The sequence below is a fragment of the Erythranthe guttata genome, chromosome 13 (assembly GCF_056151865.1).
Source record: "Erythranthe guttata isolate IM_541 chromosome 13, IM_541, whole genome shotgun sequence".
Classification (NCBI taxonomy): domain Eukaryota; kingdom Viridiplantae; phylum Streptophyta; class Magnoliopsida; order Lamiales; family Phrymaceae; genus Erythranthe; species Erythranthe guttata.
In genome coordinates this window covers 1,694,050-1,709,643 of record NC_142545.1, presented here as the reverse complement: position 1 = coordinate 1,709,643, position 15,594 = coordinate 1,694,050, and the positions used below count along the sequence as shown (strand labels likewise).

Sequence of the window (15,594 nt, the reverse complement as noted above, 5' to 3'; positions counted from 1 at the left end):
GCTTTCACAACTTTATGTGTGATGACCGCAAGTTAATGTACAATTCATTTGATCAATAATTTCAAATAATCATGGTCAATTGCATTTGTGAATGCATATACTAATGACCAATTAGATGTCGACATCTATCAAAATGTATGAGCTTCATGCTCTTCACATTATAAAAATAATTGTACATATAGTTATTCGATAACATTTTTAGTACTCCCCATATTTCTTTATAATCAATCAAGAGCTCACTATTTCACTTTCCGGTACCGGATTCTCCTCAAAGAATTATATTCATATCAATGGGGATTGTAGCCTTTGTGGGTACGATCTCTTGTAGAGATCCATATCTTTTCATGTACCATGTATTTTTCTCTTATAGAGATTTGTATATTGCAACAATAAAGTTTTCATAATACTTTATGTGCTTGAGCTCATTATTTATTTCAATAAAAATGTCCTGCATGGACAAAATGCGCGCTTTTGAGTTTCACAATGTGGAGGGAGTATTTAGGACTACATGTCCACTTTATTTTCAAACTCAATATTATCAAAATCAATTTGGTACATGAACATTCATTCAAAAGGAATTTTCAATTCTTTAAGATAGTATATCGGTACAACAACAAAATTGAGAACTAATGTCTCAAATGCCTTTCTATTCACTTAGAGAGCAAGCTAACCATGATTTATTTGCTAATCAACTATTTATTGGCACATAATGGTTCGATTTAAAATGGTCTCGGTAGCTACCATATAATCATCAATGATTTTCTCATCCAAATATGTATTTCATTTATGCCACCATAACTGGCAAGTATTCTCATATCATAGTAATGGATATTGATGTTGAGGCGTCCCCCAACATCGTCTTTAAGACGAATCCTTTCATAGAATGAGATAAGTAATATGATGAGATTATGATGCTACTAGCGCTAGTAGACTTTAATTGAACGGTATTTACACCACTTATAAGTGCGTTAATCATTCGAACCAACATATATATCTCCCCCTCTTATATGCATAAAGTATAATGGGTTAGATGTGTACCATAATTATTTTTCACCCATTTAGGGGATTCACGATGCAATCACAATGTGAAATTTGTCCTTCGAGGACATTCGTTTTTATGGCAAAATCTAATGTGCAATGTGTCCTTCTTGGACATTTTCTCTTGCACTCATATGCAACATATGTAATACTTTCAAATTGTCAGTTTACCGATTAATACATCTAGCATTTTACACATTAAAATTGTTGCAAAAGAATTCCCTTTTCTTTTTGTGCTTAAATATTTTCATGCACAAATCTAGATGAGACAAATATCATTTCATATATTCACGCCGTTATACAAGAACCGGCTTCTTATCTCCCCCTTAACGGCGGGAAAATTGTCTCATTAAAATGGCAATTAACAATGTATGCCATAGAAATATCTCCCATTTGGGGTGCAAAATATTGCATAGCATAAATTATAAATAAACCATGTCGTATAGTTGTTATCTAGATGAGAGTAACTACATTTGAGAATCTAACAGGTCCGGTATACAAATGACCAAATTTCAGAATTTGAAAAATTCAGGGACCAAACTGTAAAATTTGAAAATTTAGGGACCAAACTGTAAAATTTGAAAACTTCAGGGACAAGACTGAAATTTTAAAAAATTCGGTGAAAACTGAAAATGCTGAAATATATTCATAATTGCAGATGATGAGAGGAACGAGCTGCATATTCTAAAAAAAATATTTGGACTGAATCGTAAAATTTTCGAATCCGGAGGACTAAAATGAAAATTTTGAAAATTTTGAGGAGTAAACTGTAAATTTTGAAAAATCAGAATATGCAGAGGGTAAGAAAATCAGATCCCCTTTTTTCGTTTGGTTTGAAATTTCATCTCATCTCATCTAGATCAATTATAAAAAAAATCATATACATACCTCCATATGTATTTGGAATGAAATTTGCAACTTTAATTGATTTGGTCACTATCGTGACTCCAAAATCAACGCAAATTCTTTTGCTTTCCTATTGGTGCTTGATAAAGCTTATCAACATGCTTTATCGTAAAATGGATTTATGACCAATCATTGTCAATATCTCTCACATCTCTTCACCTCTAATGGTGAGATAAATATATATTGTAATAAGCACCATGATATCTATATAAGATATCTCGTGAAACATTTTATTATTTTAACTGTCAAATAATAATATCAATCAAATGAGCTTTGCATTATTTCAATTTTAGCTCACAACTCGTGATATATAACAATATGCAATCAAATTTCTTGATTTTGCTATTATGATTGCAACTTGAGTTTTTATGTTGCTACTTCACGGGTATAATTTAAATTAAAATGTTGCTATTGATGGAGCATTTCAAGTCACATGGATTAGAGAATATTTTCTCTTACAAATTTACATTTTGTGTATCTTCAAAACACATATAGCAACATATATTCAATTTGTGTCATCGAGACACGTATTACCAATACTTTATTTGTATCCTCAAGATACAATAATACTTTGTTGTGTCTTTAAGACGCATTTTCATATGAAATATTTGTCTATTCCGTCATGACACATAAATGGATCTTCAATTTCAGTTAGGGGTGGTTTCGGTACGGTTACCGAACATTTTGTTCAATACCGTGTACCTACCGCATCTTTCGGTATTGAAAAATTCTATACCGTTACCGTACCAACAATTGCGGTATACCGTTATTCGTTATACCGTTAGTTTCGGTACGGTATGATCGGTACGTGGTAATCTACCGTACATCATTTTGTTCATTAACTCGGATGATACCATAATTAAGATGAATACTAAATAAATGCATAAATACAACAAATTAAGCAAATAAATATGGTAATCAGACAATTTACATGAATGTACATTATACGACCGTAATAGCACTTCAATTAACTAATGATTACTAAGATATCTATAGAATTTTTTTAGAAACTAATGAAAAAAGTTTCATGGTTTATATAAAGAGAAATAAAAAAATGAAAAAAATAAAAAAATAAAAAACTATGTTGCAATAATGCAAATGAAACAAAAGGCTGGGAACTTAGGGGGGAGAGAAAGGGAGAGAAAATTATGGCAAAAGGTATTCCACCAATAAGAGATTAGTTGGACTTTGAAACTAACGAAGTACGTGACATAAACAACTTCAACGAGAGCCAAATATTGAGTTTGCATAAATATATGAAAATAATAAAAAAAATTATAATTATGTGTATATAATATATATAGGATGTATCATATCTTTATTCTTGTTTTTTTATTTTTTTTAATAATATTTGTTGACTATATTTTTTTTATTTAACAATATAAAAGGAAAAATATGTTAACTAATTTTTAAAATAAGTTGCGGTACGGTACGGTATTACCATGGTATTGAAGATACAATACCGCTACCGTACCGTAAGACAATGGTACGGTACCGATACCGTACCAAATGCAGTGGTAACCGATAGTTCGGTATTTATTCGGTAATTTGTGGTAGGTATACCGTGGTAATCGGTATTTGGTAATTTTTGCCCAGCCCTAATTCCAGTGATCCAAAACTCATAGTTACGTTTCTTCTTGAGCTATCAAAAATAATTTCAAATTGCTTGATATGACTCATATCATTGAATCACAAAGGAATAGCCTTTTGAGTACATATATATATGATCTCAAGATTTGAGTTTTATTGCTCAAAATTATGTACTCGATTTGAGCATGGGGGCTTCATATAAATCTTTATAGTACTTAATATAAAATAATAGTACTATAATTAACTCGATTTTTCATATATATCATTGAACCACAAACTTAATAGTACTTTCGAGTACAATATACTATTCTAATATCAAGGATTGAGTTTTATACCTTGAATTTATATACTCGATTTAGGCCTCAAGTCTTTGTATTTGGTACTTAATCGTAAAATAATGATACATTGAGTGGGAAATACCCATTAACTCAAATATTCAATTTTGAGTATCATCACTTAGACCTTGAGTCTAATGTATTCAATTGAGATATCTAGTCTTCAAATTTAATCTAGGCCTCAAGCCTTTATATATATTTAATATTCCTCCATATAAGCTTTCAAGCTTTCATATTTAAACTAGGCTTTGAGCCTAAAATTTATGAACTTCAAGTTCTTTTCGATTCATGGAGCGTTTCAAGTTGCATAAACTAGAGAGCAATTAGATTTTTTTGTTTCTTTTTTTTTTCTCTTTAATATATCATTCAAATCTTCGAGTCACTTGATTGCACGTGCTCGATTTGGGCCTCAAGCCCCAATATATAATAAAAATCGCTATAATATAACATTCAAACATTCGAGTCACTTGATTTCACGTGCTCGATTTGGGCTTCAATATATAATAAAATTGTTATAGTACATTGATCATGAACGAACAGTACTATAAATGGGGAATACCCTCTAACTCAAATGTTCAAGAGTCTTATCATTTAGACGTAAAGTCTAATATATATACTCAATCGAGATTTCTGATCTCGTATGTAATCTAGGCTTTATGCCTTTAATCGTCACTTTTGTTTTTAGAACATCATGTTCATCTCAAAAACTCGCACAAGGGACAGCTTTGGCAGAGCTGAGTATTTCAAGCATATCTCCCTCGATCAGGATCCGATTTTGATGATTCAAAATGTTCCGAACAGCCAACAGAAACTTCTGCAAGTTTCGTATTTTGAATGTTCTGAAATTCGAACATTATCATGTCCAAAATCGGGCTCAAAGTACGAACTAGCGAATTGCACGAAAAATCACCTACAACAAAATTAAGATGGTTAATATTTTATCAATTCAAACAAGAATAAAAAAATTTAAAATCAACTCCCTTTCATCTTCTATGGCTATGGAGTCATCTTCCTTGGACCATCTTTACTCGAAAATTAAAGTAGAACAATCGTGCTGATAACGTATTGAGAAACTAACAAAGAAGAACAAAGCAAAGATGAATTAACATAGTAATATAGAGAGAAACAAATATATCTTCTTGTGTTCTTCTTGTGTATCCAACTCAATACAATGGAGCACTATAGATAGTACAAGTAAGACCATGAAAGGTCATGAGTTACAAGCAGTTATGGGCATATAATATAATGGTGAGTAAATAGTGGGAGTAATGGTGCTTGATGATGGTAGCAATGGTGGTCATCCACACTTAAGAATTCATAACATAAACCAAGAATTTCAAGATGGAAAAATAGATCTTGGGAACAAAGCTACACTACACTAATTAGCTAGCTAACAAAATACTCGGAAATCAGATACCAAACTCCAATCCTTGCCGACCTTTTTATTGGCATCTTTCAGAAATGGTCCCCGTACAGAAGGTCTTCTCAAATCGGTGTTGTCCGATCATTTCCTTAGCCACAGAGATAGAAAACGAAATAACAAAAGCGTACTCACGACTTAATAAGTAGAACAACGTTGTTTAATGTATTTAGTATTCGAAAAAGTAATTACTTTCGTTTATATTTAACATGAATTAATACTTCGTCACTGATGAAAACATTTAAAATACTTTTGCACACCTAAAAATTACAACTTATTTTAGCGGATAATAGTTATTCCACGCACTATCTTCGCTCCTTATTTTTCTTCAATACGATAGGGCAACAATATGGTAATGAAATTAGGTACTATATATGGTCACATTAAAAATTTTGGTACGATGCGGTAATCTATCATTACCAATCGATAGAGAATTTGTAAAGTTCGATAGAACTATTTATTAACAGCGCAGTTCGATAAAAGAACATCCGATCGTAGGTTTACCAACGAACAAAATCTTACACTTATAAATGAGTTAAACTAGTAAGCACTAGTGACACAAAAATGAATACATCATCAAAAGTATTAATTTTGACTTTCCTAACTGCTATTCTATATTGTTGTGACGTCGTCGTGGAAATCGGACTAATCGGAATGAAAAATATACTTTTGGATATTTTTTTGGGAAGTAGAAACTAATTCTAAAGAAACCAGAAATCGAAAATTGATTCAGATTTCGGAACTTTTTGGCAGCAGTTGTGTTACTTCTCTATTTTCAGTGATGCTAAAAAAAGTCGAAAAAACTTTCGAAAAAAAAATCAAAAATTCCATTTTTTTTGTGGGAAATTATTAAATATATAATTCAACCATTTAAGATTTTAAAAATATAAAAAAAAAATCTTAAAATTAATAAATAAATAAATAAAAGATTCGTTGACAAGAGAGCACATATTCCCAAGTCAAATTACTGTCTACTACTGCTCTTAATCTCTTGCAAAGCCACCATTTGATACAGACAAAACATCATAGATTTTGCCCTAAACATGAGAATAATACAGAGTGTGACTTCACCTTGCTGCATCCTCTCTCTCTCTCTCTCTCTCTCTCTCTCTCTCTCTCTCTCTCTCTCTCAGGAAAGAGACCTAACCCTTACAAAACATTTTCAGACATAGTTCTTTTTGCTCACACTGTTATTACAGCCAAAGCGGCTTCATTCTCTGTTTTTCTTTTTTTCTTTTTTTCTTTATCAAGAAGAGAATATAATAATAAACTAATAAAGACAACTTACTTTTCCAGACATGTTTAATTTGCATGGCTATGTACAAAGTAACCAACACATATGTAAAAAAAAAAAATTCTCTACCCTCATTGCTCTATGAACAAAGCCTAGGAACAGATTTCGCAGAATTACCATTATGCCCCGACATTCTCGATTTCATCATCTTCGCCATCTGCAGCTGCATTTTCCTGCATATAGTTTCCAGCTCCACCACCCTCCACTGCATGCCTTGTAGGTGTGTTTTCATCTTCTCGTTTTCGTCGGTGATCATTAGTCTCTTTGCGTATAGCACGATTTGCTTCGATCCCTCGTCTTTCGTCTTTTTCTCGTGTGGTAAATTCGAAGGCGAATCGGTGAAGAGGGCTTCTTCTTCTTGTTTTTCTTCGTCGGTATTTTGAAGCAGGCCTTTTAGTTTTCGATGCTGAGAAACGAGGGCTTGGATGGCTGATTTCGACGGGAATTTCGGGTTTTTCGCGAGGTGGTTAAATGCTTCGGAAGAGAGATTCTCGTAGTTTATCCCTAGACAGATTTTCGTCTTTTGTTCTTCGGACAACCTTGAGTGAACCTGCATTGAGTCCCGACAAATCAAATTGAGAAAATCGCCAAATATGATTTTGATCGAAGAAAACGAACGAGCAAAATAATGAAATATACCTCTAGATACAAATCGACGGCATGGTATATTCCGTCACAAGAATCTCTAGCCGAATCGGGTAGGGCCGTCATTAGGGCCAAAAACTTCGACGGTTTCAAGTGAGGATCGGGCGCCACCTCAGCAAGATACAAATCCATCAAGCTACCGACTTTCTTGAGCCTACTCAAAGGCACACAACAAACACCTTTGCCAAGAAACGCCTTCAAGAATCGAAGAACCAAATTCACGTCGTACAAGTAACTCCGCCTCGCAGAAGATGGGAAAAGCAAATCATCTAAGTTCGCTCGATCCAACTGCGAACCAATCATAATCTCTAACTTCTCCATGCATTGCGGGCCCACCTTTGTATTTATTGCAATGCTCAATATTACGAAAAGGCCCTTGTAGGATATAGACCTTATATCCAAAGAATCGAGCATGTCGATAACTGTTTCGACGATTTTGGTTTTTTCAAGAACCGAGGCGGAAGCGAATCTTGATTTTTGGTAGTGAAATAGGAATCTACTAATGATTCCGTTCTCGAAATTTCTCGATACCATCAACTTTACGAGCATTCGAATCGAACCCGTGTCTAAGATGCTGAGATCTTCGAACCACCACGTGAGTCTGTATATAGAAGTGTTCTTTAAGCTCTCGGTGCTTCTGGTATCGCACGACAGTCGGAATGTTCCGGAACATTCCGAGGAGGAAATAGACGGGCAAGGGCTTGCTTGGCAAGACGAGGCGATTCTTGTGATGAGAGAATCCAAGAACTTGTCGAGTATATTCGAAGAGCTACTATTATTAGCCGTTAGATCTTGGCACTGCTTTAAAGCAGTTAGAAGATCGGACCAAGTCCAGTATCGAATCTCGTCCAATGATTTCTCCGTTTTCTCGAAAAGATTTTCGTTCTTGGAGAAGGGTTTGTTCATTTCCATGAAATGCGCAGCACAATTAAGGTTGGATATGTTAGTAGGATCTATGTTGACTTTTCCATTGTTGTAGCAGAATCTTGCGACGAGCTCGAAATTCGATGCTCCACCTGGAAAATCGTTGAATATCACCTTTAAACGTTGGTTTACGCCTTTCGATCTAGTTACTAATTTGCTTATTTTTTCCGAATAAGAAGATAAAACTCCCTGCAAGAATCGGACAAAAAATCCATAGTTAATGTAAGAAAAAAGTCTAATAAAGAATGTGTGTATCATAATTAAACTACTGCACTAGAAACAAATTATTCAATACCAAACAACATGAACCGAAAACGAAACGACAAAAAAAAAAAAAAAAAGATCGATGTGGGACCGACGGAGTAAGTTGCGGTGGTCTACACATACAGCATTAATGAAGGAACACATGCTATGTTATTACAATTAAAACTGTAAATCCACCATTAGTTAGAGAGAGAGCCAATTGTCCGAAAAGGAAAGATGAGAAGTCGTTGTAATGCAATAAATTGTCCGAAAGGAATTCGAGGTAAAGTGGCTACATCCCCTTCAAACAAGGCAAAAGAACAGTGCCAATTTTTAAAAGGTGTGAAAAAAAAAATCTAAGTAAAGGTATGAACATTAAATTATTCATAGTAGTAGCCAACAATAAATGACATATATCATTACACATAATGGATTAATTAACTATGATGAGAATTAAATTGTTTAGCTGCAAATGATTTAGGCCTCATTTTATCGGAACCCTCGACTGAAAGGCAAGATAAGTCATTCATAACAAAATATTAGCGGGTCGACCCGACAAGTTATTTGCGATGCCGGACATCAAACAAAGTTCCTGTTATTTAGTTAATCACGGCTAATCTCCCAAACCAAACGAGGCCTTTTAAAAGATTGCTTGGTAAAAATTTAATGACAACAATTATGTGAAATGATGATAGATAATTCAAGAAAGTATGCAAAACTTCAATTCCTAGTAAAAAAACAAACAAAACCCAGAAAAAAGAAAAAGAAAAAACAGAACTCATTAAAGAGAAACAAGCTAAGCCACAAAAAATTGGACATGAAAATCAAGAATCAAGAATCAAGAATCAAGAATCAAGAATCTTTTTTTTTTACCTTATTAACGAAGAAAACCTGTTCGCCATTGACATCAACCTCAAGATCAAGAAAGCAGTTCTCTGCCATAGCCGAGAAAAAAACGAATAATAAACAGAAAGAAGAACGAACCAGAAATTCAAGACACACCCTTTAAGGAAATAAAACAGTAGTTAGAGAGAGAGAGAGTAGAGAGAGAGAGTGAGGGGTTTTGAAATATGCAAAGACTGTATCTTTAATCAATATTATTCTGAGGGGGTGAAAAGGGACAAGCAGAAAACGCCGGTTCTTGATTTCTCTGCAACAACCCAAATCGATTATTATTATTTAGACAAAAAAAAACATGGGTTTAATTAATCTGATCTGGGGGAGAAAGAGAGACAGAAGTGTGCGTGAAGCAAAGAAATGTATGTGTAGTGTAAGGATTTGAGATTAGCATGTGGGATAATTAAATTAAGGATTTAAAATAAAAACAAAAGAGAAATCAGAGGTTGTACAGTTGGAGCTGGAGACTTGACAGAAGCAGTGTTTTGTGCCCACTGGGATATATTATTCTCTGACATTCTTGTAATTTAACCAAATTAAAACAAAAAAAAAAAAAATTAAAAAAAAATATGTTGTTCTGTCTGCAGATTAATTAATTTTATTATTATTACAAGTATATTTATTTATTTATTTATTTATTTTGGTCAGGTAAGTACATATATGAGTTGTGAGATTGTTGGTTAAATGTATTTTTGTATTTTAAAATTATATCTATTTATTTATTTTATATATTTTTTTATTAGTTTAATAATGTATACATAAAAAAAGGTAAAACTTGAATATTAGATAATTAATAAATTAATAAGATAATTCAAATTAAATGTGGTCTAATTAAGAAATATAATTAAGTTGGACTGGTTGTTTTGGACTGTGAATCTACTATCGCGTGCCTTACCTAAATCACAAAAAAAAATATGGAAATTTAAGAATCGATTTACGATTTTAAGGATACAATTTTATTGAAATGTTGTATGTTATTTTCGTGTTTATATTTTATGTGTTGTTCTCGTTGATTCGATGTGTTTGGTCTTGGGAGTTTTTATATTTGTACGGACAAAATTTTAACGATACGTATTACTTTATATTAAGAAGTTATTAGCTTATATTGCGCGAGATTTATACGAACTTTCATGTATTTGTTATTCTATAAATTTAACCAATTATTAATTTTGTCATCTTTACCTCAGTTGGACCAAAATATTTTGCAATCACTAATTATGAGTGTTAAATTATAAATATGATTATTTTAGATGTAGATGTAGTAGTTTGGACCCATCACTTATTTTTCTTTTACTACTTCTTTTTGTCGATTATTATGATTTATGACTCATTCTTTTACAACTGAATTGTGGACCAAAATTAATTTAATATTTTGTCAGTGATTCAGTTTGTTATGACCATTTTTATAAATGAAACAGTTTGATTCTTTGTAATAAATTTTGATTGTATTTTTAATTATATTATATGAATTAATATTATAAATATATGAACTGTTAATTTTTATTTTAAATGTCTAAAAATCTGTCAACCAAAAAATACATCTAGAAAATTCAGAAAAAGAAAAAGAAAAAGAAAAGCCATTAATTGGCTTAGGTTAGTATGAATAAATTTGAGTCTAAATATATCAATAGAGATATTATCTTTATTTATAAATTGGTAACTATTCTCATAATAAACACAAACCCACATCATAATTAGCTGTGCCAGAGAATGTTGGGCAACAAATTAATTATTAAATAATTGTGCCTTTTTAATAAATAAATTAACCCTTATGTAAAATTATAGAAACCTCATATTTTTTTAAAAAATATTACGAATCGCTCCCATAAAGTTTAATTTTAACTGAAAAAAAAAAAAGATTTCACACTGAAAAATAATATTTTGTTTTTACTAAAGTACTATGAATAAACACGAGATGAAGTTAAATTTCATATAATCAATTTATAAAAAGTCAAATGATGAAAAAAAAAAAAAAAAACTAAATATTAGCTAACAATAAACTCAAGGAATATTCATGTAATTTTAAACTTAAGGCCTTAAAAATTAAATTTTTGTTTCTCATTAACAATGCGAGTTTTCAAGAGAAAAAAAATGCAACAAGAACGTGGAGTTATTACAACTCGAAATGAACGAGACTGCAAAGAAATTGTGTTTGGCGGAGTATGTTCGGTTGGACTTGTTGTTGTTGTTTGTCCAATGCTATGCATCTTGCATTGCGTTTGGGCGGACAATGATGTACCTTCTCATGCATTGCATACGGCAGGGCGCGTGCTTGGTGCGTACGGGCTTGTGGAATCCCTGAACGTGAAGCGACGACAACTTGAGCGCGCCTTTTCATTCGTCGGTTCAAGTGTGCCTTGACCGTCATTTGATTATTTTACATACAAAGAGCAAACTTATTTCCCACTATCATTATGTTTCTTATGTTATTTACGTGAAAAATATTTTAGTAAAGATAAAAATACTATTGAATGAGTTTAAATTTATTTTATTTTTGTTAAAATTAAACTTTAAGGGAGGTTTCTATGATATGTTTAAATATAATGGGTCTCTATGTAATTAGATTTATCTCATGGGAGGTAAGTGTAATTTCCCTTTAATTTATTTGCATAGTACTATGAAGTATAAACTAATGGCGGCCGTTATATGCAAGCCCATTTTTTTATTAGTTCAAACCCACATAAAAAGATTTATTAGTTCAAACCCCTAAACTAATTTATTTTTATTACATCAAGATCAAAGAGGACGAATATACCCTTATCCACAAATAATACCTAAATACAAATAAACCCTATTTTTTATTTGTACAAGACCAAAAAATAAAAAAAACTCAAAAGAAATAAAAAAAAGAATACGGAAAAAGAATACGACAGTCGCACGACCACCGCAGAAGACCGCCGCACGACCACCGCACAAGACTGCCGCACGACCACCACTAGACCGTCGGCGACGATCAGCAAGCCACCACCACCGCACCACCACCACCAAACCATCTCCACCGCACCATCACCATCACCATCACCCTACCACCACCAACAAGTCCTTTTTACTAAACTTTTGTTTGTCAATTCAAAAATATTAATCGAGCATCGATTCTTGATAAATATGCGTGGATGAACATTAATCTATGCTTACTTCTTGTTGGGTTGCAATGCGTTAGCCGATTTTGGAAAAAAAATTGAGATTGAAATTGATTTTTTTGTGTGTTTTCGTTGTTTTCCCAAATTGGTTTATCCAGACCGATTTTGTACACGAAAATCGGCGACACAACGCGCAACGCCGATTTTTTTTTTTTTTTTATGATTTTTGTTTTTTATTTGGTTTTGAATTTCATTAAGGGTAAATTAGTATTTTTATGTTGGAGGTCTTGAACTAATAAAAAAATGGGCTTGCATATATCCGCCGCCTAAACTAATATGTTGTTCATGTGGTCAACAATGTTTTTGAGAACCAATGGCCCAAAACAAACCGTATCATTTTGGGCCCTCAATCGTGGAGCCCAAACCATCAACTCTTGTATATAGGGCTGGGCAAAAATTACCAAATACCGATTACCACGGTATACCTACCAACAATTACCGAAAAAATACCGAACTATCGGTTACCACTACATTTGGTACGGTATCGGTACCGTACCATTATCTTACGGTACGGTAGCGGTATTGTATCTTCAATACCATGGTAATTCCGTACCGTACCGCAACTTTGTATTTTAAAAATTAGTTAATATATTTTACCCTTTATATTGTAAATATAAAAAATATAATCAACAAATATTATAAAAAAAAAAAAAACAAGAATAAAGATATGATACATCACATATATATTATATATACATAATTCTATTTTTTTTTTTTTTTTTCATATATTTATGCAAACTTAATATTTAATTTAGTTCTCGTTAAAGTTGTTTATTTCACGTACTTCTTTAGTTTCAAAGTCCAACTAATCTCTTATTGGTGGAATATTTTTTGCCATAATATTCTTCTCCCTTTCTTTCCCCCCTAAGTTCCCACCCTTTTGTTTCATTTGCATTATTACAACATAAGTTTTTTTTATCTTACTTAAACCATGAAAATGTTTTGCTCATTAGTTTCTACAATTTTTCTATAGATATCTTAGTGATCATTAGTTAATTGAAGCAACATACGCTATTACGGTCGTATAATGTATATTCATGTAAATTGCTTGATTACCATATTCATTTGCTTAATTTGTTGTATTTATGCATTTAATTAGTATTCATCTTAATTATTGTATTCGAGTTCATCAACAAAATGATGTACGGTAGATTACCACGTACCGATCATACCGTACCGAAACTAACGGTATACCGAATAACGGTATACCGCAATTGTTGGTACGGTAACGGTATAGAATTTTTCAATACCGAAAGATACGGTAGGTACACGGTATTGAACAAAATGTTTGGTAACCGTACCGAAACCACCCCTACTTGTATACATTTAGGTACATTTATTCCAAGTATTAAAAACATTTAGGGGTAATACCGTAATATATGATAGGTGATCCTTAAATCAAACATAATTTAATTGGTTCTATTCCTAAGGGTGAATTTCACACATTCCTGAGGTATAGTCAAATTACGAAAAAAACCCTTTTATGTTTGGATAATTACAACCACCCATCAACTATAAATCTTCTTACACATTCATCCTTCCGGTGTCAATTTAGTGGAATCTTCTAAATTATATGGAATATTCTTAATTTTGTACCTTATTTTATTCCATGTTAGCTCTACATTTTGAAGCAAGATGATCATAAAATGTATTTTTTGGCTTGTATACATCAAATTATGGTGAATTGGAAACTACATTTTTGCACAAAAAGAGTACAAACTAGAGAACATTCCACGAAATCTAGAAGATTATGTTGAATTTAACACCATAAGGGTGAATGTGTAAGAAGATTCATAGTTGATCGGGTAGTTGTAATTATCCAAACATGAGGGTTTTTTTCTCGTAATTTAACCATACCTCAGGAGGTGGTTGTAATTTACCCTATTTTTAATTTACTCGTATACTCTAAATCCCTAACTTCTATATTCACGTTTCACCAAGTCGGATCACTCTCTCCAGCCGCTTAATACTCTATCATTTGTTATGAATCTAGAAAGAATTTGTACAAAACTTGAAAACAAAACTCAGATGAGATAAGGTTTGGCTAATGGTTAAAGTATATTGCTGAATATTCGAACCAAACTAGGTTTTTCAATATTGAGAACGAACAAATTTGATCGTTCCAATATGATAAAGTTAAGGTACTTTAATCAAATTAATTAACTATAAAATACTCAGAAATGACTTGTTGATCAAGCTGAGCAAACTCCCCTTTTATGCAGCTTTGAAATAGTGATCGCGTGTCTGATCCTCTCCATGGAGTTGCTCAAAACGACATCGCACGACATCTTCCTTATTTGAAGCCAAAAGTGCCGAAATATCTTATAAACCTCAAAAATCCACCGTTTAACTTCTTTAGAAAACTAAAAAAAAGTTTAATACCATTACATTACTCCTCCTTCTAAAGCCATGTCTCATGGCTTAAACGAAAGAAACCTTCTTCTCATGTGTGAAGTACAATTTCTAATTTCACCCGACCAATTTAAGCTTAGGTGCAAAGACCTAATTCTTCTTTTTATGTCTTGAGCTTCATCTTTGGATGTCAAATTGTCAGATGACAAAATTACGCATGAATGAATTACATTTTAAATTTTAGATAACTCAAACCATTAATGTTGTGAACAGTGTTCATTGATTCATGCATATTTGATTCATATGACATTCAATCTTTGTGCTTCAAGTTGGGTTAAAAATCTACCTCAAAGAAAATCTTGTTACACCTTATTTTCGTCTTTACCTTCAATAAAAGGAATGCGCAAATTAATACTAGTATATGCTATTGATTCATGAACACTATATATCTTGGACTTTCAATTCCATTTATGTTATTGATTCATGGACACCATGTGTTTATGACTTTCAATTCCCAAGCACGATGACTCAATTTTTTTTTTTTAAAATCTACTTATAAACTTTCTAATAGTTTCTTTTTAAAGTTTTAAAATTTTTATGAAAAAAATACCAAACATATTTTAGGAGCTCATAACCTATTAAAAAACTTTTATATTGTTTCTGGAACCTTGTAAACTTAGTCAAACACCCTCCTGATGTTACTTGAATTAAGTTCAGTGACTTGGACCGAATTTTAACCATTTTATTAAACTAAAAAAGTTTGTAGCCTACTTTATTTAGCTCACTAGGTTTACATTGATGTATGCCCGA

General features: G+C 32.3%; 1 protein-coding gene across 1 annotated transcript; it reads right to left on the bottom strand.

Annotated features, from left to right (window-relative positions):
* Nucleotides 1-6,549: 6,549 nt before the first annotated feature.
* LOC105972048 (Phototropic-responsive NPH3 family protein) lies at nucleotides 6,550-9,805 on the bottom strand. Its single transcript, XM_012996980.2, has 4 exons — nucleotides 9,745-9,805; nucleotides 9,269-9,545; nucleotides 7,223-8,341; nucleotides 6,550-7,133 (listed from the first exon to the last, which is right to left on the bottom strand). The coding sequence occupies exons 2-4, from the start codon at nucleotides 9,335-9,337 to the stop codon at nucleotides 6,663-6,665; spliced, it is 1,659 nt and encodes a 552-aa protein (XP_012852434.2). The 5' UTR covers nucleotides 9,338-9,545; nucleotides 9,745-9,805; the 3' UTR covers nucleotides 6,550-6,662.
* Between the last annotated feature and the right edge of the window lie 5,789 nt (nucleotides 9,806-15,594).